Genomic DNA, 22,683 nt, shown 5'->3' on the forward strand with positions numbered 1-22,683 from the left:
TCAGCCACCTCTATCTTTCTGTTTTAATAACATGCTGCAGTAGGAATCTCAGGCAGATGGGGAAAATGTGACCCAGTGTATCTGCAGTGCAGAGAAAGCAGGAGCCTGTTTCTCTTGGCCTGTTTTCCATTTGCCAGTTCCCAGTGTGTCTTTATATCATCAGTGGAAATATTAGTAGGAAACCAAGCAATCACTACTGAATGCACTGATCTGCACAATTAGTCTTCAAATAAATCAGGGTGGCTGCTCAATCTTTTACATTCAGTGCACATGGCAGAAGCTGAGGTGTAACAAGGCCATTTGATGAGACCTGCATACAAAAGCAACAGTAAAGGAGACACCAATCTGCAGAATAAAACTGAAAAAAAAATTGCACCATATGTTCAGCACCAGAGAGAAAAACGAGACATTTATTCCCCAGTCCAAAAGTAAGTTTATAATTCTCTTTATGAACTTGTTTTCTGGATCCAAACATAATAAAATGCAACCCATAATTTGTTAACTGCTCACAATTGCACCTGACCACATGAAAAATATTTCTGACGTCTTACAAGAGCCTGTAAGAATCAGAGAAGGACCAAAAGAGCACAAAGAAAATCACAATAATAAAACAATTAAAAGGCAATAACTTTTAAAATAATTGAGGAACTATTTAAATTAAGAAATAATCTTGATTCCCATTTCCTGGGAATGTGCACTGTGCAAGGAAATAGAAGGTAATTATGCTAAGAAGACCTGTGGTAAAATCTTTAATTATAATCATTCAGAGAGAAGTTAATTAAAAGCACATCTTTAATGTAGCAGAATGGCTTTCCCCACGTGCCACCATTTGGGACCGACTCTCTTCTGCCCTCTCTGTTATTTAACTTAAATAGTTACAAATAGCTGTGAATGCAGTTCTAATTTTCTCTTATCTGCTGAACAATGCCTTGTGTTCCAGGAGGGGTTGTGCAGAAGGCTGTAGCAGGAAAAGAAATAGCCCCTCTCAATCCTTATTGCTGTGTAAAGAAGTGACGGGAGTAACTGCAAAATTGGAATGTGCACGATTCCTGGGAGCTGGCCTTAGCCGTGCTCCCTTTTTGCTGCTGTTTTCCAGCCCCATGGATCCCAGGAGTGCTGGCAGGTCGGATGTCCCTGCTGGTGCTCAGTCTGCTGACACCCCTGACTGCACAGGCTGCTGCTCTGGCACTGCACTCCCAGCAGTGCCACCCTGCCTGAGCTCTGTGCAGTGGGATGCTGGGCTCTGGAAACAATGTGAGGAAATAGCAGGGGGGTGTGGAAGTCTAAACACAGCTGTGCAGATGAAGTCAATATGAAGGTGGTTTTCAAATGGCCAGCAGGTTAACCCTGCTTTTCTTTAAAGGGGGAACTTTGGTAGCAGTGCCTACCTGCATGCAGAGCAACGTCAGGCTCCCACAGCCTTTTGGCAATTAAGCACAGATTATGAAGGACAGCAGAGGGGATTTTCTCCAGATTTCTTTTTCCAGAAGTGGTTTAAGAGTTTCTCAAAAGGTGGAGAAGCTGACAGACAGTGCAATACCTTGAAAAGACTATGGGGTAGGACTGTACTCCCTGTCCAGACTCTCTTCTCTATGATGAATCCATGCCCAAATACTTGGCATGTATCTTTTGGTGTTCGGTGGTTTTTTGGTTTTTAAGCAATGAAATTTGTTTCTAAAGCATTTCTATATCTCTTCCCCAAACTAGGCTGCACTAAATCATTGCTGATGGGGGTAATGTTTCATTTAGTACAGGCTTCCCAAATTAGACTTTGGCTTATGGTGTTCAAAACCAAACCAGCCCTTCCATTGTTGCAGTTGTCCATACTCTGGCTCACAAACCCAAACCAGTAGTGAAGTGCATCCTCTTTCTGGCCCTTGCTCCCAAAAAGTCAGTGCTAATGAGCACAATAATACAAATCAATTCTGAAGCTTCTAGGTGAGATGTTAGGAAGAACTTTTGAAAAGAGACTGAGTGAAAGGGAAGGGTTAGAGCTCCTGAGTCTTCAAAATGTTTGTCTGTGTGGCAGGCAGTGTGCCAAAGCAATTGTGTGCTCTGAGGCCACGTGTCAGCTGAAATTTGAGGGAGGTGGAAAGCTGCCTTTGAGGCTGGCTCGAGCACTAAGTGACCAGGACAAACACTTCCACCCCACACAGTTTTATTTTCAAGCTATTGTGCAGCAGACACTTGAAAGCTGCTCATTAGAAGTCTGTGATGAGCTGGAGGTGCTGGGATGATACAACCAATTGATTTTATTGGGCAGAGCAAAGCCTCTGAAGGTGCTTTCTGAGCAGAGGGAAGTGGCATGGCAGGTCTGAGTTGGGGCAGGGAGGGAGGAGCCAGGCCAGAGCAGGAAGGTAACATACCCAAACTGAGGTTTTAATATGCAGCAAACAACAGGACAAGTAACAAATTGAAAAATTACTGCAGACACATTTCATCAGGGTAATTGGAAAGCCTTTTTTAGGAGTTCAGTTTGTATTACCCAGCTCAGTGTACTACCCAGTATCAGTTTCAAGAGTTGATAACACAGTGAGTGATTGCGTGGTTTTTATCAGCTCTCTGCATTAAATTTTTCAAGTTAAAAGTAGCTGCTTCTGTTAAAAGAATAAACATTTAAACATTTAGGCATGTGGTAGTTTTTACAAACTCTCCACAAAATTAAAGATAACAATATGTCATTAAATTTTTGTCAACTAAGGTAACGTCAGGTTGCTGATAATTTCTCCTGAGAAAGCTGGACTAATATGTTCTGGCCATAGAATGAGGCAGAAGGCCCAATCAAAACCTAACATTTCTGCCTCTACTAATTTTTAATATTGTCCACATATGTCCATATCTGTATGAAAGATCTGTTAATAAATTTTGAGATTAAAGACTTAACTAATTATCATAGTGAATACTTAAATATCTTTCATTTCAAGATATGTTTGTACTAATCTGTTTCTATCATAAGGTTTTTCTTTGGTAAAATGATGTTTTTTAACATTAGATATATTCCTTAAGGGTAAAATAATGAATATCTCTGCTCCAGACCTCCTAGGGTCTGTTTAAGAGGTGAGCTCTCAACAGCAAATAGCACACTAATTTTTCATCCTGCTTAAAATAGGGATAAAATATTTCAGTTGGGTAGTAGAGGTATAGGTTATGTTTGTAAGGTGTATCACATTTTCTTTCATGCTAAAACAATTCAGCTCAAAACTTCTTGCTGGTTCACTAGCAAGATATTTATTACCATTGTAAATTTATTTAATACCTTCTTGATGTTACATGACCTCAGGTTATTAAATGTCTATCAAACATAATAGTAGCTTTCAAAGAGCATAATAAAGCTAAACATCTGTACCAGTGCTACTGGGTACTGCAGCATAATCTCAATTTAGAAAAGTGAAACTGAAGTTTTTAGGAATTCTTGTATGTTACATACTCAGAGAAAATGCATTAATAAAATTAATACATTTATTGTTGAGCTCTGTTCCTCTTTGGAATGAAAATTCCAGCTCCTGGTTCTAGGAAATGCCAAGATAGCTGCAGAGTGGCTGAAAAAGAAATGTCAGATAGTGACTCAGATTTGCTGTACCTGTCAGAAGTTTTCTGTCTGCAGCATGTGATCTCTCAAAAGTTGTTTTAATAAATTATCACATGGGTGTGTGCTCACAGCGGTTCATATTGCTATGAATTTTGAGATACTTTATTCAGAAATGTGTGCAGCCTTCCTTTGAGACTTGGTGTTGCATCCTCTCTCTCAACAGTGCTTTTATAATTATTTTCTTTTAATAGGAAGCCAGAGAAACATTTGCCATGGCAAAGTTTAGCAAGTTTAGCAGAATTAACTTAAGGCGTTACGTCCAAAACACCATAGGGAAAATTTCAGGTAATAAGGGTGTGCATTTTTAAAAAGTACTAGCTTATATTTAAATACTCTTGCCACCAAAGAGGATGATTTTGGGGCTACAAGCTGGTGTTTTTGTATAAGTAGATGCTGTAAAAAAAGGTGCCTTCAATGCACTGTGCTGATTGAAATTATCTTTTCACATTGCAGTTCTTCACTTAGAACAGTACTGTCTAAAAAATGGCTTTTTTCCAGTATATTTAACCCTCCATTCAAAGAGAAGTTTGGTTAGATGCAATATGCAATAGCTTTGTGAACCATCCTGCAGTGGATTAACCATTGGTGAAAGAAGTCAAAAAGTTTAGACCCAAAGCCTAACTTCAAAATGGAAAGGAGAAAAAAAAATCACTGTGTTTTTGTGTTCTTATCAGATACAAAATGTTTATTTTGCAGATGTGCTCTTTTCTGTGGCTCCAGATTCCTTGGCTGCAAGGGATGTATTTTTAAATTTTGAGTGAGTTGTTAATTGCAGCAATTTCTTACACTAACTAACTGCAAAGATCCCTGGAGAAATCTCAGTTCTTCTGCAGAAATCCATGCGAGATTAAAAACCAGTGATGTGTGTTTAGGGTGCAGTGATGCCATGTGTGTGCCACTTCCACACAGTTTATTTGCTTTGTTAGTGTTGTGAAGTGCAGGAAGAAAACACTTAGTGCCTCTTGTCGAAAAGGTTCCAGTGAAGACCATGTAATAATTAAAAGCTTATTTTTCTAGAGGGAATTTGACCAAAAATAATGCTGACTCTAACCTAGGGGAACTGCAGCCACTGCAGGGGAAAGGGGAGCATAAATCCCTAGCATAAATCCCCAGATGTTCAACAAAATGTTGGACCAAATCCAGAATAAAAGAAGGCAGCTGGGTGGGGTGGGATGAAATGTGCTCACTCGCTGGAGTTTGTAGGGGACATTCCTGGGTTTATGATTTTAGAATAAGCCAAGAGTCATCGGGAATTCCCAAGGAGGAGTTTTCCTGGTCCCAGAGTGTCTGCAGTGTTCAGACAGTTGTATTGGCTGGTAAATCCAGCACACTGTGATGCTGGAAAGTGAGAAGTAGTACTTTTGGGTGACAGGATAAAAAAAATTGCAATCTCTTATTTACAGTCAGGAAACAAATAGTGAAACTGTGATTTATGTGCATGTACTGGGGTGGGAAAGCAAAGAAAGAAGATGAAGAGACTTGGTGTTTCAGGTGGGCATTCTCACTTGCCAGTCATTGATCTGAGAGCTCTCGAGCTCATTATCTTCCTTTCAGCTGAGCATAATCAGCATTAGGCTTGTAAGTGAAGAGAAATTCTGTAGTTCAGCACTGCGCATGAAATTCCTCTTGGCAGGCACTAAGTGCTTTGTGTGTGTGTAAGATTTGGGTCTTGCTTTATTTAACAAGGCAGTTCAGTGCTTGCCAGCCTGCTTAGTATACTGAAGCTCTTGGAATTAGGCACTTGCCTGTTTCCCTGACTTGGGACTAAACCAGAAGTTTTGCATTTCCACGATAATTATTCTAAAGTTACTTGAGGCTTGATCAAGGTTACTTGATCACTTTTTGTGCGTGACAAGTTCCTCCTCAGCAGCTCTGACTGGATAAGGCCTTTTTCCTGCTACATAATAACCACGTGGCAGATATAATTGCAATAACACTTTTATGTCTATACTGCAACCTGGTGAGTATTTGGAGTTTTCTATTTTTCTAGCAGAGTCAGGAAAAATCACAAGGAACAAAAGGATAAAAAGTGAAAAGGGCATCAAAACTGGAACAGATTTTCCAGTTCCAATTTTACATGGTTTACTGTCTGGAGTTCAGATAACACAGGATGTGATTCAAAACTCTGTTACCTCTAAAATTTAAAATAGTACCACTGAGGTCCTTCAAAGGGAAAATGGAGCTTAATCTTAAGTGACAAAATCTCCAATTTGTTTGGGGAGAGACTTTTAAAATCATTCCTCTTTGGCTAATTTGGTGTTTCTTATATATGTCTCCTATATTCTACTATGAGCTTGTGCTGTTTCATATTGTATCTTCAATTTGCCATAATATTTACTATCACAGCTCTTACATTGTGTAAAATTGTGGGTGTCCTGAGCAGAAGGGAGTTTAATACATAGAATGCGTGACATTTTTGATGTCTCTGACCCTTTGGATGCCTGTAAGTGACCACTTGACCTTTTCTGTTACCTCTGACCACGTGGATGACCTTTGAGCTCTGGATGATCTCTGACATTTTGACAACATTTTGAGCCCATTCTGACCTTTGATTCTGCAAGACCATTTGTCCTCTTGCAGTGACCTGTGACCCAGGATGACATCAGAACTTTGGGGATGAACTTTGACTCCTGAATGACCTCTAGTATGTTTTCTATTTCTGTTAGCATGCCCAGCTCCTTCACCAGGGCTGAGGTCTTGACTCTACGAACGCTGCAAATGCTTAGAAGAGCCAGAAGTGCTGTTTATCCTCCCAAAAATAGCTAAAAAAGCACAAGTGAGCAGTGACCAAACTGGTCTGGAATTGAAATCCAGCCTTGTACATTCTGTTTCTCCTCTCTACACAGGCAAGCAACACAGAAGATGTGGAAGAGGACAGATTTACATTGTTAAGGTAGGATGAAAACATCTTTTGTTTGAGCTGCTTCATGGAAACTTTTGATATCTCACAAGGAATTTTTATACTGTAATGTAATTATAGTTGGTTTCTTGGAGATTTGCTGGAGGAAGAACCTAAAGAGTGAAAGTCCTCCAAGTCTTAATGCTGATATGTATCAGCTGTAGTCAGATAAATGGAGGCTACTGTCACCAGCTGACTCCCAAAAAATGTATTATTGATTCCTGGGTGGGTTGTTTGTGTGGAGTTTTTATTCTCAGTATTCCTATAATGTTTTATTTTGCTTATAAATATCTGTAATCATGGGGCACGTGTTGGTGTAACCTGAGTGGGCAGGAGGAACTGCCTGGTGTCAGGAAGTGTCTCATGAATTTGCACTGGTGTGGAGTTGCACCAGTCGGTGGAGATACAATCAGTAAATAGATCAATAACTGCAGTCCTTTGCTGTGGTTCTGTCTGAAAGACTTGGCTTTTATGAAACTGGCATTTCTCTAAGCAAACAGCATTATGTTGTGCCCCAAGACTAGATTTTCTTGCATCATTTCTCCAGCAGACCTGTCTGACCACAGGGACATAACTTAGCAGAAAAAAATTCTTAAAGGAATATTTTACCCATAAAACTTAGAAGCACAGTAATGTCTTCCACCCCATTAGCATTTTGGAGTAAAAAATAAGTAGACTAAGCTAATGGCCAAGCCACTGGAAAATCATGGTAAACATTCCAGTCTTTAAGGTACAGGGAGTTTTTTTTTCAGAGACCAAGTTTTTGGAATTCTCAAAAAAAATCAGCTGAGGAAAAGGTGTTATGGTTCAGAACAATTTCAAGTATTTCGCAGATATTTCATGCTGCCAGATGCTGCTGAAGTGTCCCACTTAATATTCTGTTTGCTTTTCCAGTAATGCAGCAGATTAATAAACCACATTAGGTAGGAAATAGCTTTTTGAGGGAACTAGGAAAGATAATTCAAGCTTTTAAACAAAGCCATTGAAGCAGAAACAGGCTGGCATTTCCCAAAAGCGAATCAAATACTAGCAGAGCAATGAGGGAGTGTAGCACATCCTTTGGAAGTCAAAAGTCAAGGGAGAAGATTTTAAAAGATACTTTAAAGAACTCTGCTTCCATTTGCCAGCAGACAGTACCTCCCAATGTCAAGGCTCTATCACTATAGAAATTACCAAGTCCTGTTGAAACAATCATCTGTTCTGTGAGGGGGCATCTTCTGAATCACAGTGGTGGCTTAGGTCTGCTGGGGACCTGCACGCACTCCTCACTCTTTGCTGGATCTGAGGCAGAAATTCTGGGGGTTTTATTTCTACATTTTTGATCATAGTCAAACAACTGGCAATTGTTTTGTTCTGGTCACACTGAATTGATGCTCTTCCTGTCAGACTGTTGACAAGTAATGGTTTGGATGTCCATCTGGGTTATAAACCAATTGAATTTCAGTAGCTGCAATGAGAGGAGAAATAAAAATGGAGAAAAAATTGTGTGTAAATGTATTTTATAAATGCTGGAGTGTATCATCAGGCTGTGACTGCTCAGCTTGAACTCTGCTGGAGCTAGGGCACTCTTCTCAGGGATTTAAGGTCAAATCCCTTCAGATAAAGAGTGGAATTAATTCTGCCAATTTTTCTGTCTTGTATTTGTTTTCATTCAACAATTTTGAATACAAAAATAGTTTTTCTCAAGTATTACTGGAAAATTCTTGTACTATGATTTTTTTCTCCCTAACTGAAGTTTCTGCAGAACCCTAAGTTCTGTATCCTTGAGACATCTAGATTCACATTTCTCAGACAACTTAAGTTCATGGTTATGCATTCATCTAACCCAAGGTCTGATGAAAGTCAGCAAAAGGCTTCTTTTTTTTCCCCAGGAAATTCATTTGAATATGTCATTCTTGAAAGCAATGCTTTATTATTTGTTTAAGAAGTATTGTCAAGTTGGGCTAGCTGCTGATGTGAATTTCCTCCCTCGTTTGTATTCATTTCAACAAAACTAAGTAAATGCTGTTGGTAAATATTCACTCTGCAAGCCCTTAGGCCAGTCAATAAAGCTGTAACCCCACCTGTCTGTTACTGTCACTCTGCTGAAGTGAAAATGCACAGTAATTTGTTTCTAGCAACGCAGGGTGAACCAATCACTTGGCATTTAGTTTGAGGTGGTGTCTTCTCTGAGCATGGACTGGAGCACTTGAGTGAAGTGAGCTGCCCTCCTGCAAGCAGGGGCATTATTTGCATTGAGCTCTACTGTTGGTCTAAAACAATTATCCAGCGCCAAGGTCACTTCTGAAAACAGCTTTTAGATGTGACAGTCTGCTCCCCAAAATATGCACAAAGACCAAACCCCATGAAATCAGTATGTAGGACAGAGAGCTGTAACCTCTGTGTGTCTGCTGTGATGGTTAAAAGTATTGCAGACAAGAAGCCTGCTGATTCTGGACAAAAATGTTGGTATTTGGTTGCCATAAAATCACCTTTTCTTTAAATCTAAGCACAAGGAATTGCTGCCCAGTTTATCAGTAAATATTTCAGCAAAGAATGATGTTCTCAAGAGTACGTGATTGGGAAAGGACAGGAAGCCTATTTTAGCTTTCCCAAATTGATGGCTGATTCTGAACTGAGGGCAAGGCTAGTTACCACACACCTCCTTTCACTTCCCTGACGTGGAATTATTTATTCTTTGGAATGCCTTTGTGCTGCTGCTTTTATAACAAAAGAGTTTCAGAGAAAACAGGATGATTCTTCCCTTTTTTCAGTTACTTCAGTCATGTGCTCTTATATTCCACAACTGAAACTTGTCCCAGTAATTTAACATTCATCAAATTCCTTTTATCATGGAAAAGTGAGGACAACGCGCTGTAGGTGAGCAAGTTACAGACTTCTGTGACTTTGATTTTGTGTACCAAGAGCTGTCTTTCATTTACTGTTACACCCTGTTAAAGTAAACCAGTGTGATGCCAACTGATTTTCTGTTATGTTTCATAAAGGCTTAAGCTCAGGGCATATCCCAATCTCTCAGCTTAGGAACCAGATATACAGGAATGTGTTTGATAGATATCTACAGAGTGCTTATCAAGCAGTTTTAGACCCTATACTAAGTCAATTATTAAGGGCAAATGAAAATGTCTGTCTTGGGGGACAGGTTATTAGCATATCCAGGAATCTTTAAATGCTGCAGGATGTTTTTCTTTTGGAGAAAAAACCAAGGCAGATCCATCCTGTTGGCTTTTGGTTTTTGTTACTGTTTTAATGAAAAGCTAATTATTAAATTGAGTTAGATTTACCTGCTCTGCTGGCTAAATTTGAGGGTATCTGGAGATACACCCCATGTCACTGCAACCAGGGCAGTGTCACCAGGCTGGCAGTGCACGCTGCTAAAGGCTGCTGAATCACACAGGCTCAAACAGCAGTGCTGTTTTTATGGGAAACTGGTCTTTTGTCCTGCTTATTCCAATGCCAGAATAATCATGTTGCCTTTTGGAAAGAGATGTGCAGAGTAACCAGAGCCCTTGGAGTACAAAATATTAGTGATACAAAGCTGACATACCTTGTCACATCTATCAAGGATGTTTTGTCAGGAACTCCCTAGGGATTAACAAACTAACAGGTCCACTAAGACAAGTCTGAAATGGATGAAGTGTGTTTTGAAGGAAGAAGGGATCACAAGGTTGATGTTTCTCTTCCCTCCTTTGCTCACCAGATACTCTTTTCATAAAATATGCAAAGGCAATGGCAATTTGTAGTGAAGACCAAAGATGGCAAAAAATAACAAGCAATGGCAAATGTGTGATAAAACTTTTCATGCTGTTTTTTCCTCTGATCTGATATTTTGTCTGTTCACACTTTCTATTTCAAACTGATGTTTGTTTTCTGAGGTTGCTTTTTTTTCTGTCTTTGAATTAGGAAGATTCACCGAGATTTGGAAATCTGTGGTTACACAGTGAGCTTGAGATACTCGTGCCTCTTGCAGAACAATGGGACTACTTTAAGGGTTTTACTTGTTTGTTTTATTTTGGTTTTGCTTTTTGTTTCCTGCTTGATATGAATTTACCCCAAGTAAACCTGGTTAAAGGGCAATACATCCATATTATTTTGCTCTAGCTTGACTATATCAGCTTAATATTATTTTCCCATGGTGTGCCTGCACAGCCTTACTGCAGGGTGATGTGTGATGTGGTGTGACAGCACTGTGTGGGATCCCCCACATCCCTCTAGAATGACCTGTTTTCATCACTCTTACTGCTACTCCACTGTTTGCATTGACTTTTTGAAGTTTTGGGACTTTGTGTTTGTTGTGTGCTGGCTTTGTTTTTCTCACAGTAATGTTTGTAACAGGATTTCTTTCTGCTATGCAATCAGGCTGGTCAAGAGAAGGTAAATGCAGTCATTTTGGGCACTGCCTGTGGGCATGGAGAGATGGATGGATCCAGGCTAAGCACACACAGCCACATCTTCTCTGATAGATGAATGATTAAGGGGAATGTGATCCACTGTCCAGAGCCAACTCAGCTCTGCTGGATACTGACACAGGGGATGCCATGGGGAACTTTTCAAGTGGTTTCAGTGGGGATGCAGACAGAAATTATGGAACTACACTTTGTAAGCAAGCATTGTGCCAAAGGTCAAGCTTTCATTTCTAACTTTCACTGTTAGAAAGGATAGAAATTAGAAAAGATAAATTAGAAAGGAAAGAACTTTTGAGTATTTTCCAAGCAAAAGAGACTAGCTTTCATCCAGCCTAGTAAAATTAAATCCAGTAACAAGTGACATGTGCAAAATCCTTAGAAAGTGTTGCTGGCAACCATTGTAAATTGTAGCTCAGTGGTTTCTTTTCCAGCTTTGAGAGTAAAACTCTACAGAAGTTTTAGGTTACCAGACTTTAATTTGCAAGTATAATTCTCTGAATATCCCTCATTTCCCCTTAACAGCAGTCATTAAAATTTGCTAACATCTCACCCTTTCTTCAGAGAGCATGACAGACTGAGGAAATAGCAGTTCTCCAGACTTTATACCAAAGCATAGTTTTACCTTAATTGCTGTCAAGCAGTTTATTTGTCTCACAGCTGTAAAACAGGTGTCTGTAGCTCAGCAGAACAGTGCCATGGTAAATTGAATGAGGCAGGCACTACTATATATCCCTGAGAGCTGAAGGTGCTTTGAGGATCATGGGTCAGTCGTACCAGGCTGGGGCTGAAGAAGTAGAATTATAGAAGCTGTTTTCCTGTTGATTCCTTATGAAAATAGAAATTATGTAACTTAAGAGCTTTGAGTAGTTCATCTAAAAAGTGAAGTCAGTCCTGTTTACACTATTTTGAGCTAGAAAATTCATAATTCCTCCAAAGGTTGAGGTGGGGCTTGATTTGCTTCACACTTAGAGTCTGTCTCTCCTATCAAAGAGCAAGGTTTCATTGCTGACATAGCTGTACACCTGCCTAAACCCCTCTGGAATGACAGGGCTGCATCTCTGATCCAGCTGGTGACATATCTTGACTGGGAACTGAGTAGAAGCACCTCGGGCAGTAGGTACTTTAGGGGTGAAGGGTGTATAAAGCACCACAGGGAAGCATTGTGTGGTGTGGCTGTCCCTCAAGCAGGGTTCTTTCACCCAGAGTGCAAGAACCAATCAACACATTGAGCTGAGATATTTGGTGGTGTTGTCATTCTGCAGAATGGGGTGCCAGGCATTATAGTGTCAAAAAGGGGGCAAGGCAGCTGCAGATTTGGCTGCCAATCATTCTATAAGACTTTAAAAGAATGGAAAACTTGTAATTAAAAGAAAAGGGGGAATTGTGGTTAGATAAAAGGTAGGAGAATAGACAGTGGTGAAGGTAATCTGGCCCCTAAGGAGTTACAGCTGTGCTAATTATCAAGCATTAAGAACAAGCCTGCTCTTAATAGGCCACAGCTGTATTCAATTAAGGGGGTATTATAAAAGAGCAGGTTGGCTGGTCGAGGTGAGTTGGAGTTTGTTGGCTGTGCTGAGAAGAAGGAGTCAGTGCTGTGAGGAGCTGCTCATGAGAAACCACCAAGAAGGTACGAAACCTTTGCAATAGGACAGCAACAAGGCATCACTCACTTCAGGATGCAAGCACAGCCTTTTGTACAAAAAAGTAACAAAGAATGATACAGAAACAGGTGACATGGTCACTCACACTCACATTAACAAAATTCACAAGGTATATGTGATGGTCTGGGTCCAATTCATTATACTATCATCTACATACACAAACTTCCCTAGGAGTGTAATTTTTAGCTTTATAATTGTCTAAGCTAAATTGAGGTCCTATTTTCAGCCTATTTGCTGCTGTGAAGTTATTAATTAACCTTATATTCTATTACAGTTTTGGCTTGTATCTATTTGAACAATTAATTGTCAATGAAATAAGGATTTCCAGTACTCTGTTCCTGGGGGCTCATCATTGCTCTGTTGCTCTGGCATCTTGTTCTCATGGTTTCAAGACCAGCTCACAGTCCCTGTGAATTTTTTGTGGATTCTTTTTAATATGTGATATCAGTATAAACCCAGGGGTTTTCCTAACTGGGGTTAATTGGTAACTCTCATTTAAGTGTTACTTTTGCCAAGTGTAGCCACTGATTGTATTTCTATTCAGAAATGTTTTATGAGGGCATGTAACTCCCTAAGATAAAGTTGCATATTCTCTTAGCTCTTGATGGTTCCTATGGGATAAAATTCTCTTCCAGAGAAACCAGTTATGTTAATGAGGGAAAAAATTCCAGAGAATGGGTTCAAGAGGCACATTCCCAAATCACAGCCCTTGTTGAGGAGAATAGTTTTCAAACATGTGTTAAATATACTTTACATTAGAGACTTGGATTCCTCCAGAACTTCATATACCTTTGAGCCTTTTTTCCTTCTAAATTTTTCTTTCTTTTACTGTTGCTGAATCAAACAAAATCTGCCCGTGGTGTGAGAATTGCTAATTGGGCTTTTCAATTACCATAAAATTTGTCAGTGCTTAATAAATTGTGTTGCTGTTGTGTGCTGTAGTGATAGGGTAATTAAAGCAGACGCAAAATATATAAATAGCCAGCTCTTTCTGCATGTGCCATTCCTGCAGGCTGTGTGTGGAGCAGCCCTTGGCTCGAGGGACTGGGGTCACTCTGATGTTAATGGCAGCACATTCTGCCAGCCTAAGCAGCTGCAGGAACTGGGCTCTGCTTTTGGAGCTGCTCCTCAGCTTCAGAGGGAGTTAATGAGCAAATCGTTCTTCACACAGGGAGGGGGTGAAAGAAAGAGTCCCAAAGCTGATTTTGTTTGCTGCTGAAACAAAGTTGGAGAGCAGAACTCTTCAACTACTTGAATTCATTTTAGCTTCCTACCCTAACTTTAGCATTTTGTATTTTTCATGACTCAGACTGCATGGCAAAGATGGTATGCAGAGATTTTTTCCTAAAATGACAGCTGTCAATATGGAATATTTTAGGTTTTGTTCTTATGGTCAAATATATTCTTATTTTGCTCTTTGTGTGATTTGTTATTCTGAGCAATATTGAAGAGCTGCGTTGTCCATTGACTTTGTTGCTCTCCTGCAGACACGTCTATTAAAATGGCCTAGCCTGAGAAATAACAGATAATGAATTTCACAAACTCCTTTCTCAGAAATGGCACTTAAGATCTGTGGTTTTCTTCTAGTGTGACATTAATGCTGTTTGTGGCACAGGAGGACTGTGAGGACTGTCAAGAGAATTAGAAAATTAGAGACATGAATCACCATGAAAACAGTGGTAATGTTATTTTCCAGGGCTGCTGGTCTGTGATGTAACTCTGGATCAGATCTTGCTTTATTACTGAGAATAGAAATTCAGTGGGTAGGGAAAGAAGTTCCCTGATCCTTCTTGATACCACAAACCACCCAACTGTTTAATTCCATTTAATTCTTTTGGAGTAATTTAGTAAATGAGAGTAATGGCACAAAAACCTCTCTGCACAGGAGGATGAGAATGCCAGTTATTTACTGCAACAAATTTCAAAACATTTCCAGAGAGGATGAACATGGCCAGAAAGGTGTTTGTTATTTCTATCAGATTGGTGAAGAGGGGATTATTAGGCCAATAAATTAATTACCAAGTTTCATGAATGTTGTCAACCCAGAACTGAAGGCAATTTTACAGCATTAGCAATATAGTGCTGTACAAATATACGAAACCTCTAATTTTGCCTTATATTTTATGAAATAATGAATCATTTGCTGTAGTGTTTTACCTTCCCTGAATCCCCAGTATATTGGGTTAAAATGCTGTCTGTTTTGCCTTGGCTTTCTTGTAATCTAAAGATTCAATTATGGTTAACTTCAATGAAGTAATTCAATTAGGATTTTGGCTCTTAATGAAGTAATGAAATAATTTTGGTGGCTAACAAAAATAATATTTGGCATTGCTTTTCACTGTGTTACTGTGCTGGACATTTGTGATAAAATGTTTCTGAAGGTAATTAAAACAATGAAGTCTAAAAGCTTCTGGTATGACCAATGGGGATTGCTGTGGAGGCCGTTTCTAATTAACAAGGCAGTGTTTTAGTATTTCTGGTTAAATGTATTTTGCATTTTATGGAGTCTATAATTCTGAGAAACAGCTGTGAAACTTTGTAACACAAAGCAATATAAAGAAATAGGAGTATCTCTCAAAACTAATGATTATTTACTTTCCATTTCCTATATAAGGGCTTCATAAGAAATAACATTTTAAAAACAAAACCAAACAATACCAAAACTTCACACTGCTACTATTTCATACTATAACTGCTGAAAAAGTGAACTTTCTGAATTTCTGTTTTGGTTTTACTGTAATATGTTGAAATGGATATGTCAGCAGGGGCATTTTTCTTCCTAGATTTGAATGTCCAGTAGTTTTCCAGACAAATAGCATATTCCTGGGTTATTGGAAAATTCATGCTGAGCTGCTTCACATGGGCTAACTTTGCATCTCCCCTCTGATGTTTCTGTTGGCTGGCAAAATATGACTGTTATTTGCAATTTCTATTTTCTATTCTATTATTTCTGCTTCTTTTGACTCTTTCTCAGCAAAGCACTTAATCTAGTAGGCTCAAAATGGGAGACTTTAAATATTAAAAGGAAAAGACAACGATTGCATTGAATGCAGGCACACATCCAATCACGCTGCTAAGATGTTTAAAATCAATGGTGGTGTATAACTTGTTTGATGATTTTCAGAAATATTTTCACTGCTGAGAACACTGATAAGTGGATGATTTATTCTTTTGTGAGCACAAATAGGCAAATGCATTTTGTATTTTTTATCTTGGCAGTTCTATGAAGCAGAAAATACACGATTTCAATCTTGTTGGGGTTCAGATTTAGTGTGGAAAATCCTAATTAACAGGGTGTCTTCAGAGAAAGTTCTGAAAAGTTTGCTATTTATGCTTCTCACTTGGTTGTTCTGGAGACTAAAGTGGTCACAGGAAAGACAATATCCTCACTGAAATTTAGACCATAGGTTTATTATTGCTGGCTTATGGCTATATATTCCTTCTTTACAAAATAAAATCTGAGAAAAAAATTTAGTTAAGCCCTTACAATTGTCAGCTTTCAACCTTTACCATTTGTAGGTTAAAAATGTAATTTAGTGACAGAGAACCTTATTAGAAGTGTTTGCTGAAGATGTTTTCTCATGGATAAGTCTTTCCAGTAAAATCCTCAATGTGCCAAAATACTTGTTTTTTTTAATGCTCCTCCCTTAAAAAAGTCAAATCATTGACTTTTTCACCACCTGTCCTGAAGATAATTAAATTGACAGAGGTTTTCAGAGCAGTGGCCAGAATGTCTTTCTCTCTCCCAGTCATGTTTTGAGTGCTGTATATTGCATTTCTTCTTAATTGTTTGATGCAGAAAGTTTACTACTTTTTTTTTTGAAATTACAATTTCATATAAAAGGTGCTTCCATTTTTCTCAGCTGCTCAAACAACTGCGTCCCTTCATAGTCCATAGCCTCCTGTGGGAATGGTCTGTGTCATGGTTTCTAGTTTTTCATGTGGGTTTCGTTTTAAAGGATTTGTTCATATGAGCAAGGACTGTCCTGAAAGGTGGTAACAGATTTTTAAAGAAGCTGTATATAATTAAAATGGTAAATAGGAAAGTTTGCTGCAATGTCATTTAAGACTATTTTAAGCCTTCAGTCTGGTCACATCTGAGCACCTAGGAAGACCACAGCAGATTTTACCAGGCTTGTAAAAGTGTGAAGTGGCTGTGCTGGGAAAGCAGATGGTGCAGGAACACGGTGGGTGGGCTCCTGGATAATATCCACCCCAAGCACACAGCCCCAGGTGTCACAGAGCTCTGGGAATGCACAGGCTGCCTTGTAGTGCTCTGTAGACATCTTTGGGCTGGCAGGTGAGGGCTGAGTTTTCACCTTGCTCCTGCCAGGGCTGAGATGAGGTCAAGGAAGGGTTGCAGGAGCCAGAGGTGCATCAAAATTATGGTTCTTTAAGCACACAGGCTCCAGGATGGGAGGAGGTGCCTTGTCCTGCAATTTAATATGTGATGGGCAACTTGTTCAGTCTCCCTTCAGTGGAGCTGAAAGGTGTGAGGCAGGCTAATGAAAATATTATTAAATAGTCACCAAGGAAATATGAGCTTCTTAACATTTCATTTGCCCTCTTTGAATTAGATTCATCTCTCAGTCTTTTTCCAAGGAGTTTGCTCAGATTGATGACAAAACAAGCTTCATTTTAAAATACATCTTAAAGCAGCAAGGCATTTTTCTTATTATATATTTATAGAGTGTGTCCATGACTTGATTTACCTGAGATTTTTGTTCTAAATGTTTCTGTTCTATGTGTCTACTTGTGTGCTGCAGTCTGGTAACTGGAACTGCTCTGAAATGTAAGGAAAAGGGCAGTTTAGGATTAGTGCAGCTGTAGAGACCCACATAAGTTATAAAAATCAAGTTAGGAGCTGATTAAACACTGGAAAAAGGAGCCCATGCTGAGCTCCAGCCTCACTACAGCAAAACAAGAAGTGCCTGTGGTTGTGTTAACCAGTTTAAAATTAACTTTATCTACCCATTTCAGCAGTGACCACAGCAGGTGTGGTTGCAAGTTTCCAGTAGAGATATGCTAGAAATCCTTGGAAATAGCCAAATTATAAACCCTTATGTTTATTTTTTCTGTAAAAATTGTCTTCTTGTGTCAGTCTACAAATATTTTCATATTAATTGAGTGAAAAGTCAAAAATGCACCAGTATCATCATTTTCTCTGCTTCACAATGCTCATGTGAAAGCAGCACTCTGACAACACTTCAGAGGGTGGTAAACCTTTTTTGAGAAAGCTAATTACCTATATGTTGTTTATTTTATTAGCAGTAGTCTCTCCCAGTTCAATTTTAAGTTGGCCAAAATATATTGACGCTTTATAACCTGGACATCAGACTGAGATATTCATGTTTATCTGAAAGTGAGTACTCATATGGATATCCACACCTAGATCAGCATATTTTTATGAGAAGGTTGCCATTTTTGCTTCATTTTAGGGTGGACACTTGAGACATTTGGTGCTTAGGGAATTCTTTGTCATCTGAAATGCTACTGGACTATCCCAGGTGTCAGTCTTACCTGCCTGGTCAGCACAGGCACCTGAGTTGGTCACTGACTGTTGCTTTTCTCCCTCTGTCCTTTAAATAAGAATGTTCAGCGGAATTTAAGTTTCTCATGAGGAGATGGCATTTTTGTTGATTAATAGCCAGATACTTCAAAATTCTATTTAATCTTTCTTTTCAACTGCATAAGAGCTCTGGAATCTTTCTGAAGTCTCCCTTTCATATCCTGACATAGATCACAAGGATAGATTTATCCATCTACGTCTTGGACTTCTTGTTTTGGGTGTTCTTAATGTCATTATATCTTGCTGGTCAGGACAAAAATAGTTATTTTGTCAGCGAGATTCTTTCTCCTGTTCCTGGGAAGGAACAGTTTTGTTAGGGAGGGAGAGGGTTTCATTGTCTTTTTTACCTAATTTGAGAGATGGCATTGACATTTCTGAGCAATGATCAGTTCTGGCATTTGTTATACTATTGTTTCTTATGTTAAATACTGGCATTTAAACATATGCCAGTACCTTCAGTTTATTTCCAGCTTTGTGTATGTTAAGATGTAGATAATATTTCAGCTTTTAGTGAGGCCTTAAAAGAATTGTTTAAATGTTGGATCTGTGTTTTACTGTAGCATCTTCTCTAATGCTGTTAACATTGCTGTGGTTGGCTGAAGGACAAATTCCATCAAGAACAGCAGCAAGTTCACACCTCAGGCATTGGCTCAACCTTTCACAGATCAGTGCATCAGTTCACACTGGCTGTGTGATCCAGGTGGCCAAAGCTGAGCAATCTCCTCTTTCCTCTGCATTATCTCCAGGGAGTTCACAAACCAGTGCACCAGGGGACCCGTGGGTGGGTATTTGTCCTGTGGAAACAGATAAATAGGTGCTATTATTTATTATTTCTCATGGCCCACCTAAGCAGTGCTGAGGGGCAAACTGTGGATGTTTTACTGCTGGGCTCAATGTCTTTCTCTGCCTGGCCACTGCCTTTCAGGGAGGGCCAAGTTAGTGCTGGGGGAGGAGGGCTGGGTTACTTCTGCCACTGGCTGGCTTTTGGAGCAGCTGGAAAATGCAGGAAAGGAAATTTTTAGAGGCGAGGTTTTGAGGGGTTATGGTTCCTGCTTCTCATAGTCTGAGCTCTGTTCGGTGAGTGTTTCCACAGGGAGATATGAGGGTATGATCTATTTCTCACTCATATGAGAAACAGACTGTACAAAAGGAAAGATTTCTGATATGCCTATTTTTAGGCAGTTTCCTATCCTGATTGAGGCAATATTTTGTCTGGTTTACTTAAGAGCTAAAAATAATCTCTCCATGGCATGGTTGCCCCCAGCAAAGACCCTTTCTGTACTGTTGCAAGCTCAAGGAGTTCAAAACCTTCAGAAAGTTTCTAAAATGGCATCTAAAACAAAGGCAATAAAGCAGATTCTCATTAAAAAACCAGACATTTAATAACACAGTGGGGCAGGAATGTCTGATGTAGGTGTCTGTCAGTTGGAGGCTGTTAAATCACACAGGATGCCAAAAGGGGCCCAAAGCCCCTGAATAAATGAGAATAATTTCAGTGTCCTCAGGCCACACACTCGGAAGATGAGTGTCCCTCACTGGGCTGGGCTGCTGAGTGGCAGCAATTTACCCCTGCACATCATTCCCTGACTGCCTGCCAATGCAATTTCAAGAAATATTCAGTACTGCTATCAATTATCGTATTTCTGTCTTGCTTAAAAAAGAAATACAGAGGGAAACCTAATTTAGCCTATGAATTGCCCAAGACAAGATATTAAAATGATATCCCAGACTGCCAATAAAAAAAATAGAAAACAGGAGGCTGAAGACACAGAGGGTGTCAGCACCTTCAGGTGAGCACAGAGGCATCCATAAACCCATGGTTAGCTCTGGGCTGCTTTGCTGGAGGATTGAGGTGCCTCAGATACATTTGTTGGGGTACTTATCATGATATATTCCACAGAAACAACAACAAAACATTTGTGGGGTGATTTTCTTTAAATATTACTGGCTTCAGCATTGCCATATGAAGTTTTTTTTTCCTATAATATTGAATATGGCAATAATGACAAAGATTTTCGAAAGAAACAAGACTGAGAAGGTAACTATGTATACTCTTCAAAAAGCAAAAATCAAAATGTATTGAAATATTGTAGTATATTTCAGTACAGTGTGTGGGATTCAATAAGCAGATTAATACATAGGAATAAATTAAATAATCAAAATAATAACGAAAATATTAAATTAATATATGAAATAAATTTAAAAAACTGTAGGCAAAACAAATAACTAAAAGCACCCAAACTTACAGACTTCAATTCTGTCGAAGCTAGAACTGCCAAAATCTGTTACACATACCTATATTTTAAGCTGTACATTACTTTTTCTGACTGGTTGCTAATCTTTGATTCTTTTCTTGATTCAAACATGAGGCAAATTGAATTAGGGGCTCCTGACATAAGAACTCTTCTCATTTCCTTGACCTATTTTTCAGTACTGCCTTGGGTTAGTGGTGGGTTTTTTTATCTGCTGACTTCACTGTAAATCTCATTTTTTCTTGAGATTAGGTGGATGTAAATTGGCTGAATCATAATTCATGAGCTGTAAAATTAACAATCTAAAAATTGTTTCTTTAATATTTGGGATGCAATGAAACTCCAAACTGATCTATAATAAACATAAGATAAGGAAAAAGATATATCTGCACACATGTTGTCCTGGCTTGTCCTCAAACAGTGCATGATTTCTGGTTTTGGTAAAACTAAAATACCATCAAGGCCTGTGCTTTTTACTGAGAAACACAAGGGCTGGAACTAAAAAACAATTAATTCATGTTGGGATAGTTTCTTTTGTCATTTTATGCTCCTTTTCTATTGATTTCTGAACACTCCAGTGTCTTGTCACGTGCATTTCTCACACAGAGGAGCAGCCTGTGCAGGAGACTAAAGGAAAAATAAAGTAGTGATGGCATGGGAGAGTCTTTTCCCTGGGAACAGAAGGGCACAGCTTCTGTAGGAGCTGTAGTTGTAGTTGTGCTTTTGCACAACAAACACATAAAAAACAAACTGGTAAAAATAAATTGCACTCCTGTATTTACTTAGAAATTAAATCAATTAAGGGCCAGAATGTGAATATATAAGGCTCAAATTCAGAAAATGTCAATTTTTAGAAACTGCAAGGAAGAAGAAATTCTCAAATAGTTTAGGAAGGTTTGTTTTGCTTGGCAGAGGGAGGTGTTTTAAAGAGTTTTTATTATTTTGACTCATGGTAGAATTGGTGAGGCTGTAATTGTATGACAGTCACCATTCTGGCTTCCACTTGAAGGATAAAAAATTTACTTTCTTCATGGTACTGCTAATAGAGAATGAGACACTTTTGGAAGTGTTTCACATTTTAAATGCAGCAGTGGTTTTTCTTCTCCGCAAAAGAAAGTGATTTATTTCTAGTGTCATATTTCATGTTCTGTAGTACAAATATAATAACTAACAAGCTGAGGGGTGCATGCAAGACTATCACAAGGTATCAGTGAAATATAAGTAAAGTCTGATTTTATTAGGTCAGCCAGAGATTAATGACTCCGGGACAACTGCAAAGGTCTCAAGATGTCAATACTTATTCTTTTTTTAAACAGTGAGAAGAGGATAAAAAAACCCACCAAGCATTTAAAGGCAGTACTGCTGCAGTTCAAATGCATTTCTTTGTCTATTTTTAAGGAGAGGCATTGTGGTGATACTTGAAAATGTGCAAAACAAATATCTGCATAATTCTGATGTAGATTTAGACAATTGAGATACTCTAGGGGTTCCATTATTTTGCTTTGTTATTAAGTTTGGTATAAACCCTAACATCTGAGTGAGGTGACAACAGGATGCCCTTGGTGTGTGTCCCTGTTGTTTGGAAAATCTCAGATTATTTTGCCACTCATGATGAATATTGATGTGCCAGAGACATGACCCTACTGTTGATGACCCCCACTTCCCCGTGGATGTTTGCTCCCAGGATGAGTTAGGACTCTGGTGTGCACAGTGACACACTATACAAAGTGATTTCTTTCAATATTTTCCAAAGTTCTACTGCAACATGTTACATATATAGGTATTTAGAATCCAAAGTCTTAAAGACAGATCAGCAGATCTGAAAATTTAGCTCACTTATGAGCTACTGAATTTTATATCATCTGCTGTGAAGCTCAATCCTAAAGGTACTCATCGCCTGAATATTTTTATGTCCTGAATTCATTTATGTGCTCCAGTGATGCAAAATTCAATGAGAAATACATTTTACTCCACCTCAGTGATGTAGTACAGGTCCTACTGGTGATCATGGTAGCTTTTAATGAAAAATTAGCCAATAAGTAAGTGGAATAGAACTGTGACTTTATCAGTGGGGTTAAAAATAAGAACATCAAAAGGCAGGGAGAATACCTGTAAGAAACCTAACTGTATCTCTGTGTATGTCTGTACTTATAAATAAAAGAATCTTAGAGGGATTTTTTTTGTTGTTTTGTTTCTGTTTCTTTTTTTTTTTCTTTTTTTTTGTTTTGTTTTTAATCAGGTACCAAAGATACTGTGATGAATTTCTAGAATAGTGAAATAATTTTGGTCATTTTCTTGCAGCCTTAGGAA

At 38.8% G+C, this 22,683-nt stretch overlaps 1 protein-coding gene across 6 annotated transcripts in view; it reads left to right on the forward strand.

The window, feature by feature from the left end:
* LOC135306347 (protein FAM13A-like) overlaps positions 1–22,683 on the forward strand; it is a 53,837-nt gene that overhangs the window by 25,369 nt on the left and 5,785 nt on the right. For 2 of the 6 annotated variants that reach the window (XR_010367146.1, XM_064430055.1), the window contains exon 6: positions 6,436–6,482. Coding sequence is in view for 3 of the 6 variants with exons in the window: in XM_064430055.1 (XP_064286125.1) it covers positions 6,436–6,482 (47 nt within the window). In the remaining 3 variants the exon portion in view is untranslated. Of the gene's footprint in view, positions 1–265; positions 912–940; positions 1,063–6,435; positions 6,483–10,388; positions 11,746–22,683 lie in introns of those variants that run through there. The other 4 variants (XR_010367148.1, XM_064430058.1, XR_010367147.1 and 1 more) reach the window with 3 other exon arrangements.

Source organism: Passer domesticus, chromosome 8 (genome assembly GCF_036417665.1).
Source record: "Passer domesticus isolate bPasDom1 chromosome 8, bPasDom1.hap1, whole genome shotgun sequence".
Taxonomy (NCBI): Eukaryota; Metazoa; Chordata; class Aves; order Passeriformes; family Passeridae; genus Passer; species Passer domesticus.